The sequence below is a fragment of the Oryctolagus cuniculus genome, chromosome 9, assembly GCF_051225735.1.
Source record: "Oryctolagus cuniculus isolate XC-2025 breed Fujian yellow rabbit chromosome 9, ASM5122573v1, whole genome shotgun sequence".
Taxonomy (NCBI): Eukaryota; Metazoa; Chordata; class Mammalia; order Lagomorpha; family Leporidae; genus Oryctolagus; species Oryctolagus cuniculus.
Window position 1 is genome coordinate 108,099,859 of NC_142875.1, and position 10,706 is coordinate 108,110,564.

The 10,706-nt window shown below is 35.3% G+C and overlaps 1 protein-coding gene across 1 annotated transcript in view; it reads left to right on the plus strand.

Annotated features, from left to right (window-relative positions):
* The window catches only part of LOC149124718 (C-type lectin domain family 7 member A-like), a 63,516-nt gene extending 53,011 nt beyond the window's left edge, over positions 1–10,505 (plus strand). Inside the window, exons 4-7 of the mRNA XM_089303324.1 lie at positions 6,446–6,559; positions 7,213–7,364; positions 8,957–9,063; positions 9,482–10,505. Coding sequence (XP_089159450.1) covers positions 6,446–6,559; positions 7,213–7,364; positions 8,957–9,063; positions 9,482–9,605 — 497 coding nt within the window. The 3' untranslated portion in view covers positions 9,606–10,505. The remainder of the gene's footprint in view (positions 1–6,445; positions 6,560–7,212; positions 7,365–8,956; positions 9,064–9,481) is intronic.
* Positions 10,506–10,706: the final 201 nt, after the last annotated feature.

A 10,706-nucleotide genomic window follows, 5' to 3' on the forward strand; every position in this document is an offset into this window, starting at 1 on the left:
TTCTTAGGCCACTCTTCAGGAAAAAAGGAAGGAGAAACAGAGAAATCAAACCACAGGTCCTAGAAAAATCCTAAAAAAATTAATTAGAAAATCAGAGGAATTCCCAATCCTTTCTTGATTTTCACCATGCTAGTCCATCACTGTCAATTGTAGTCTGGATCTCTAGAGAAGTCTACTGACAACTCTCCATTGAGAGACAGTACAATGACTCAATATATATACTCAGTAAATGTTAATTAATTGAGTGACCCACTCAGGAACCAATGGGAAAAGGTGACCAAGTTAATGTTGTCCTGCTGAATAGCTCTGTTGATCCAAACTGCAAGACAAAAAAGGTGCATTTGGAAGAAGAATGTAGTATCTGGAATATTCAAATATATGGAATCGATTAGTAGTATCTCCCCACAATAGATGCCCAGCCATATGATAGTGTGTAATTTATAAAATTTTATTGAGACTGAACAACATCCCTGAGATTTTTATCATTGTCATTTAACAGATGAAACTGAGGTATAGATGCTGGTGATTAGGAAATTGTACTAGTGTCTCAGAGCTAATTACCTGTTGAATGTCCATACTACAGAGAGTACTTTATACATTCATTCATACATTCAATCCACATCAAAGAATGAATGACATTCTTCCAGAACTAGAAAAAATAATCCTAAAATTCATATGGAAACAAAAAAGATCCCAAATAATCAAACAGTCTTTAACAAAAAAAACAAAGCCAGAGGCATCACAATACTGTATTTCAGAACATACTACAGCACTATTATAACCAAAATACCATGATACTGGCAAAAATAGACATGTAGACATATGAAACAGAATAGAAACTAACAAATAAGTTCACATATGTTCCACGAACTAATCTTTGATAAACGAGCTAAAAGCATTTAAAAACTAAAAGCTAAAAGCATAAAAGGACAGTCTCTTGAATAAATGGTGTTGAGGAAATTGGATTTCTACATGCAAAAATTTGAAAAAAGTCCCCTAGCTTACAGGCAAGAATTAACTTAAAACTGATCAAGGATCTAAATCCAAGGTCTGAAATGATCAAACTACTAGAGGAAAACAGGGAAACACTACAAGACAGTATTTTGGCAAAGACTTTTGGGTAAGACACATAAGCATAGGCAATAAAAGGAAAAATAGACAAATAACATTACATCAAACTAAGGTTTCTGACTAGTAAACAAATAACAATGTGAAGAGATAACTGACAGAATGGAGAAAATGCTGACAAACTGTGTATCTGATAAAAGGTTAATATCCAGAATAAGACACTTACAAACAATCCTGATAAGAAAGAGCAAAGGATAGGGATAGACATTTTTTTCAAAGAAATACAAATGACAAACAGGCACATGAAAAAAAATGCTCAGGATCGTTTTCCACTGGGGAAAGGCAAATAAAAACCAAAGAGTGGTATTATCTCAGTCCAGTTAGAATGGCTATCAACCAAAAATTTAAAAATAACAAATACTCACAGGATGGGGAGAAAATACACTAGTGGTAGAAATGCGTATTAGAACAACCATTAAGAAAACAATACAGAGATTGCACAAAATACTATATAACATATATAACATATATATAAATAATATAACACAAATATTCCAATTCTGGGAATATATAGAAAGAAAATGAAGTCAGCATGTGAATGGGATACCTATGTTCACATGTATATAATACCACAATTCATAATTGGAAAACATCAAATCAACCAAGCTGTCCATTAACTGATGACTGAACAAAGACAACATGCCATGTATACAAATCCTAAAATTTGCAACAAAATGGGTAGAATTGGAGATCAATATACCAAGTGAAATTAGCCAGATGCAGAAAGACAAATTCCACATATTTTCCCTCAGATGGGGAAGTTCATATATAGAGAGAATATAAAAATAGCTTTTGTATTTTATCAAATACTCAATATTTTATCAAAGTTATAAAGACATTATTCAAGATGATAAAAATTATACTCTTTTCTCACTTTCTTGTCAATGTGAATAGTTTCTATTGATATTGAATGAGAAAAATTTGCATTGCAAAAAATTTCATTTCTTGTTTACTTTGTATGTCACCAGATCATGTTTTGCTTTTTTGATCATTATGTTTGGATCAATTTTCTTTATAGCTATTTCCTGGACTTGTCTTTTTTGTAACATACATTGCAGGTACTGGTTTAGAGCTTATTCTTGATTTTATGGAGCAAATCAGGTAGGGTATCCTCTTTATAGTTTCTGGAAGAATTTGCATGAAGCTATTATTTTTTTCCCTGATTAGCCCAAAAATATGCCACTCACCCCTCTATTCCTGGATGTTTCTGTGTGGAATGTTTTAATTTAAGAAATGAACTTTATTGGGGCTGGTGTTGAGCTTCAGTGGATTAAGCAGCCATCTGGAACACTGGTACCCCAGACAGCTGCCAGCTGCCACCACGTGGGAAACCTGGTGGGGTTCTGGGTTCCTGGTTTCTGCCTGGCCCAGTGGGGGCCATTTGGGGAGTGAACCAGCCAGTGAAAAGTCTCTCTCTGTCTCGGTCTCAGTCTCTTTGTCTCTTTTTCCAATTCTCACTCTCTCTTTGAATCATATCTATGAACCTTATTTAATGTGTTCATTTTGTTTTAATATAGTAACACAAATAATGTATCAGATAGTAAAAATCAATCCATCAGTCATTTGAATTCTTCAAACCTGTTTAGGTGGCAGAACACCTCAAAGCATGGTATTCTTTAAATAACCTTGATTACTTACATGTTTAGTATATAATCTGAGAATACTGTTAAATGACTACATTGTACAGAGAGACCTCTATTCACTACGCATGGGGCATGGAGGCTCTACACTAACTCAGAGTTAATAGTGCATGCATTTGTATGAAGAAAAACCATTTTGAGTTAAAAATAGCTGATTACCCATTGTATACAGGACTACTTTTAATTATGAAAAGAGGAGAAATGCAAATGGAAAAAAGAAATACACCATAGAAAGAATATTTTACTTTGAATATTAGAATGCAGAGAACTATTTTCAAAAATGGTAATATATTGTTTTCCTTGAAAAAAAGCCATCATTTGTAACATGTTTACATTAAAAGATATTTTATGTAAGCATACAATTTTACGGATTAAAAAAAGGAGAGAGGACACTACCGATATGAAAGAAATCAAACAGAAAGTAAACATAAAACATTTTGTACAAACTCAAAGCTAGTTCTTCCATGAGACTTATAAAACTTCTGATTGCAATGATCTATAAAAAAGAAAGAGTTATGAGTAGAAAAAAATGAAAAATGGAATTAAAATGTAATAAATGTTATTATTTTCAGCTATATTTATTGCGTACACAATGTATCTCAGGTAATATTCTAAGGAAACATCGTAGGTAGAGTAATATGCAGTCAGTGAGTTGTATAAACTGTTGCTCTTCAGGCGACTCAGGGTGTTAAAGGATTTGTTCAGTTCAACCACGGGGTGTTCCAAAGTCCATGGTAAAAGCATGTAAATATTCTGATTTTTAAAATTAAGAATAGATATTTTAGATTGAAAATAATTTTTTCTATCCACAAGTTTTTTGAGGTCTAGGATACCAAACAGCAAGGTTGATTCCTCCCTCCACCTCTGCCACACTGAACTGAATAAGTAAAATTAGAATAAATTTGGATAACTTTCAGTCGCTACATTATTGTATCAATGGATGCTTTTATTTTGCATTTGACAATTAACCAAATCATATGATTTAGCTTTAGATACAGAGGTAACTGCTGCATGAATGAAATGGCACTATCTAATTTAAGTGGATGTATGGAAATGATTAAAACACTATACTATTGCACTGATATAGCTACAGATGCTTTACATCAGTATTTTAAATTCAGGAGGCAGCGCCGTGGCACAGTGGATTAAAGCCCCAGTCTTCAGCGCCAGCATCCCATATGGGCACCAGTTTGAGACTAGGCTGCTTCACTTCCAATCCAGCTCTCCTGGGAAAGCAATAGAAGATGGCCCAAGTCTGGGGCTCTGAATCCGCGTGTGAGACCTGGAAGAAGAGCCTGGCTCCTGGCTTTGGATCAGCAAGGGCTTTGCGGCCTTCTAGGGAGTGAACCAGCAGATGGGAGACCTCTCTCTCACTCTCTTCCTCTGCTTCTCTGTAACTCTGCCTTTCAAATATATAAATAAATCTCTTTTTAAAAAATTTAAGTTCAAGGATGTAAGGAATTAGGTGCAATTGGTTTAACTTCTGTTAAAATAGTTAGATGATAGTGATGCAATTTCAAATTTATGTTTATTTTTTAACTAATTAGTGGCTTCCTCAGATTCAATCAGCACTGGAAAATCACTAAAACCGCAGGCTAGGGAAATTCTTTACTTTTAATTGTTCTGTTTGTTGATGGACACAACACTGGGTACATTGTCAGCTAATAAACTTTGACTTGGACCTTAACAAAATATGCTGTGTTAACACCCAGTATCAAAGAAATAAGGGCCACTCTCTTCTTCAAAGCTTACTTAATGATGACTCAAAATTGTTGATTACATATTCACAAAATATTTTTAAAAAATCACCCCTACAATTGTGCCGAAAAATTCTTGGAAAATTTCCAAGATATTTCCATTTTGCACATTTTGATGTCACCTTAGTATATTATTAAATTTATTAGCAGAAATTTTCTTACAATTTTCACTAATCTTTTAAATGTCTGGTAGCATCTGTAGCTATCTTTGTTCTGAATATTGGTGTCTTTTGTGTCTTCTTGATTTTCAGAACTTAAGTAAATATACTGATATGCTACAAGATTCAGCTTTTGATTTTTTCTATTGTTTTTCTGTATTTGATTTCTGCTAATATATTTATGATTTCCTTTACTTTGATGGCTTTGAATAATTTGTTCTTATTTTTTTAAGATTTTATTTATTTATTTGAGAGGTAGAGTTAGACAGTGAGAGGAAGAGACAGAGAGAGGTCTTTCTTCCGTTGATTCACTCCTCAAATGACTGCAGTGGCCAGAGCTGCACCGATCCAATGCCAGTGTGCAAGGCTGAATAACTGATTTCTGACCTTTCTTTTCTTCAGAGAAGCATCTTGTACTTCCCCACGAAGCACTGCTCAAGCTAGTCACACAAATTCTGCTACGCTTCACTTTCAATTTCATTCAATTCAAAATATTTTCTATTTTCTATGATGATTTATTCTTTGATCTATGTGTCAATCATAAATATATGCTTTAATTCCCATATACTTGGGGGATTTTACATATATCTTCTGCTGCTGATTTTTCATACTAATTAAATTACGGTCTGAGAACATGCTGTATGTGATTTACATTATTTCTAATTTGTGGACTCCTTTCTCTTAATAGATCTGGCAAAGTCTTCTAGAATTGTATTGCATCAGAGTGGTGAAAGTGGACATCTTCTCTGGTTTCAGATCTTAGTGAGGCAAAATTGGTAAAGATTTGAATCCTTACCAGAATGCTTACGTTTACCGATCTTTCTCAAAAACCTTAGTGTGAAAAGTAAAAATACTGAGACTACAGCCTTATGCTGAAATCCAAATACCTAAGCATACAGACAGTTTTTTTACAACTTGCTTTTTGCTTCCTTTCACAGCTCTTCTCCCTCAGATCCCTCTGGTTGTACTCATTTTGCATTACCCTAATGTGCCTTGTCCTCTCATTGAGCTAATTCAAAAATCAGTTCCTGTAATCTAGAATTTTACAGTGAATCCTCTTTACTCCCCTGCCACTTTCCCACCCATGGACCACAAGCAAATTTAAGGTCATCACTAACTAAATGAAGCCTTGCTACCATTAGTCAGTAAACCCATCCTCTAACACCTTGTAATAAAAAAGAAAGACACCCAATCATTTGCGCTATTTGCATTATCTTCCTGTAACAATTAATAAGCTCCGCAGGTTTTATATTTTTCATTATTCTATCATGAAGTCTGATAAGATGCCATGTCATTCATTAAATGGAATGTGAGCATGGAAATCACAGGCAAAGAAGAGATTCCTAAAACAACAGGAAACAAACAGTCACTAATGGTAGGCATTTGGTGCAGAGGTTGAGATACTGCTTGGGATGCTCATATTCCATATCAGAGTGCCTGAGTTTGAGTCCTGACTCTACTCCAGATTCCAGCTTTCTGTGACGCTCATCCTGGGAGGCAGCAGGTGATGGCTCAAATCCCTAAGTCCCTTCCACCCACGTGAGAAACTGACTTGAGTTCCCAGTTCCTGGCTTCAGCTTAGCCTAGCTCCATGTGTTACAGGCATTTGGGAGATATTTTTATTTCTCTCTCAATAAAAATAAATGCAGAAAAAATTGAAAGGCCTTTCATTCTAAAGATTATTTGCCATATTAAAATTAAAACTGTGCCTTTTATTTAACTCTGTGTTATGTTTTCATTGAGCTAATGTTGTAGAGTTAAGTTTTTCAGTGTCATCATGCAGTCCACCCACAGAAGTGTCCTTTGGAAAATCCAAAGCAAGAGGACAATTCCACCTTGAAAGACAGCATTTTCACAGGCAACTCAGTCAACACAGGTATGTAGTGTAGGTTAATGACTGAGATTTTAAGTATCTTCTCTATGTCCCTCGAATTTCTAGTATCTTTCTCAATCTGTATTTTCATATATATTAAACCAATTGTATAATACAACTTTAACTCTTATTTAGTTGAGAAAAAAAATCACTATTATCAGAGGGGTTTTTCTGCATCCATTACATTATAGTCTATTATATCACTATTTACCAAAAGATTACTTTTGTTAACAAAAAAAATCTAAAATAACAACTTTATCAAATTCTCTAATCATTGTTACCCAAATATGCTCCAATATAGCTGTCTATTTCAGGTACTGACTTGAGATCAGCCTGTATGGATTTCTTAGTCTGGAGAGCACAGAGAAGCCATTTCCCATTTGGAAGTCCTTCCAATAGAGGCTGTGAAGGAAAACACCGGTCCTGTAGGAAATTCTTTGCTACGCAGTGTTAGCAACATCGTGCATAACGATGGAGGATACAAGGGATGGGATGCTCTTCCCAGACCAGAGCTTTTTCCCCAAAAGCAGAAAGGAAGCCCATGAGTCTCACAGAATACACAGGGCTGGAAAGGGATCCTCGGCTCTGTCCAGCCTGGACCGTGGTGCTCAGGATGTGTCCCGAGTGGTCTCTGGGGAATGTCTTCTGTTTTCCAGGTGGCAGAAGTGGCACATGTAAACTTAAGTGGACGTGTTGTGGAGAGAACTGTTATTATTTTTCAAAAGAATCAAAGAACTTTGAAGACAGCAAGAAATTTTGTGAGAGAATGGACTCCAAACTTGTTAAGATAGAAGATCAACAAGAACTGGTGATGTGTATTTCCTGTTTTCCATTTTACACCATATGTATGTAGGCATTACCTGTTGGCTAATTCATTTTTATTTAAAGCAGGGCTTTTACAATTTTTTAATTTATTTTCATTTTATTTGAAAAGCAGAGAGACAGATGGAGCGATTACATCTACTTGCTCACTCCTCAAGTACCCTCAACAGATGGACCTGGGCCAGGCTAAAAACCAGAGCCAAAACCTCAGCCCAGGACACCCATGTGTGTGGCAGGGGTTCAGCTACTTGAGCCATCACAGCTGCCTCCCAGAATGTGCATCACCAGGGATCTGAATTCTGAAGTGGACAAAGGACTCAAACACAGGCACTCCTTTTTGGCATCGAGCCTTCCAAAGGGTCAACCTAAGAGCTGCACCAAATACGACCTCTTGGCAAACTATTAATATCTAATAACATTTGAATCCCATTAAACAGTATAAAATTACAATATATAATTATAATATATAATTATACTTTAATTCAGACCCACACAGTTCTTATGGCAAACAAGAAATGCAAATATATGATATGAGAATTTTAGTAATTCATTTAATTCTTCCACAATTAGAATTTTCAAAGTATATATAAATTAAACCTCAAGTAATTAGGAAAAATGGTCCTTAAAATATATCATGCTTGATCATGGAAATATGTGTATCTCATACTGAGTTTTCTCATATTGGAAATTTAGCTTTAGCCTCTTTGGCAAAAGTCATTATACCTATAAGGAAAAGCAACCTGAATCAGTGTGAGTAATGAGCCTTAAAGTAGAAGAAAAAACTCTACATGGATTTCAGATTGGATCTCTGCCACCATGTGGAATGCCTGAATGGAATTCCGGACTCCTGGTTGTGGTGTGGCCCAGCTCTGGTTGTCAGGGGCAGTTTGAGTGTGAACCGGTGGATAGATGCACTCTCTTTGTTTCTCTCTCCCCACACTTCAGATAAATAAAAACTAAAGTACCACAATGTGCTGCATAACAACACTTTTGGTCAGGGTTCGATAGTATTTACAATGTTGAGCCCATGAGGTTATATTACCTAGTGATGTCATAGCCTTAAGTGTTGTATGCCTTCATTGAAGGAATCCTAGCTACTTTTATGCAGTTACTTTTCTAGTTGGCCTATAAACACTGCACCTAATGACAAAGAGACTCAGGGTGTCCTTTTCAGAAGAAATAAACAAAGGGCTTGTGGAACAGAAATATAAGACAGTGTTGTTACAAATCTTAGAGCTGTCACACTTGGAACTCGAAATTCACAGCTGACTTGGCTCAGAACTCATATTTGAATCACAAATTTGAATTTTGAAGGGAAGTTAACAAATTTCAGTTCTAAGTTGAAATAAACTTATTTAAAATAATTGTCACTAAGGGTTTAGTTAGGTTGTTACCTTTAATGAAGTGTTAGCAACTGAGGTTCCATTATTTTAATTAAACAAATTCTGGGTGAAGTTGATCCTTATACCATTTGATATTCACATTAACAACAAAATTAATATAATAATAGTAAATTTATTACTTCATTTTAGGAATCTAAAATATTATTAATTATAGATAATGATTCATTTATCACAGAACTTCATTCGGAGTCAAATATCTTATTTTTCTTGGATTGGGTTGTCCCGTAAAGGAACCAGCAGTCCCTGGACATGGGAGGACAACTCAGTACCCCTTCTCAAAATGTAAGTCTCTGGGATAGAGAAGAACTTGCAAGCCCTGTAATCACTGCTTCTGGTTTATAGTTCCAAAATCATACAGGTCAAAAATGCACACATACATGTATGTATTAATTCACATATACAGGCATATTTACCCAGTGCATGGGCACATAGACATGTGTGTGCCACACACACACACACACACACATTCCAGAGGAGCTAAGCTCAATGATGAAGATGAGTTCATGGAGAAGGGAAGGAATTTTTCAATGTGAAGTCTATGTGTATATTTCTCACATGATTCTCTCTAGGGAAGCTTAGGGCCCTGTGGGATAGTCTCTGTAAAGACAAAAAGATACGCCTCCTTCACTTTGGACCAGTATAGCTGATTATTTCTGCATTAATATCTCATAGTATTTATTTGTTCTTATTTTATTTTAAGTGATTGGAAAGAGTCAACGAGTGGAAACTGTGGAAGTCTAACAGCATCTCAGATTACTGCTTCTGACTGTGCCAGACTCATGCACTCTATCTGTGAGAAGAAAATTACATGTCGTTCAACTTAATGCTGGGAACACCACCAACAAAAAATAATAATTTTTTCTTAGGAAAAATTCAAACCCTTGGGAGCTCTGGAGTCTTCTCTCACTTCAGAGCATCTGCATTTTTAAAGAGCTCTACCTATATTCTAGCCTGATTAAAATGAGGTCCAAGTATTGGTCTACTAAAATGAGATGCCAGAGACTTTGGAATTCTACCATTTTCAATTCAAGACTTCATGATCACAGCACTTATGAAAACAAGATGGATCAGAACAGTTTCAGGGCTCTGATGAGGGTCAGGAAACAGAGCTGGGAATACTCTTCCTGCAACTCACACACTTTCGTAGATAATTCCATAAATTTCAGGCGCTATTGTGCAATTCGACTGGGAGTAAATGGAGTGTAGTAATTAAGGACAGTATTTTGTATGAAGCATGTATGCATTTCTGTTTGAATCTTTATCTCTTAGGAGAAAGACAATATGGGATCTGGAAGGAGAAGAGAATAGTATCCTGAATCCATTCTAAATTTGAGGACTGCACCATACCTAATAGTTGTGTGTTCACTGGCAAGTGAAAACTTTTGAATCTGAGTTTCCTGATCAGTAGAAAACTTCCAAAGTGTTTTCCAGAGTGCCTGTCATTTTACATTCCAGCATACATGAAAGCTCCATTTGTTTACATCCCTCTGATATGTAATATTGCCAGTTTCTTCGGTCATTTTAATAAGGGTGTTGTGAAATTTTATTTGTGATTTTAATTATATTTCCCTAATGAATAAATTATATTGGGAAACTTTTTGTGTGTATTGTTTCAACTGTATAATTGTATAACTACTTCATATATATGTATTCAAATCTGTTGACCATTTTATTGGGTTGTTCATATTCTTAATATTGTTATGAAAATTGTTTATATATTCTGCCTGCCAGTACTTACTTAAATAAAGGTTGTATAAATAATTCCTTCCAGTCTTTCATTCTCTTAATAGTATGTTTAGACACTGAAGTTTTTTCGTTTTTCTTCTTAAAATTTTATTTAAAGTATACAAATTTTATATAAACAGATTCTGGAACATAGTGATACTTTCCACCCTAACCTCTCTCTTGCCCACACTCTCGCCTCC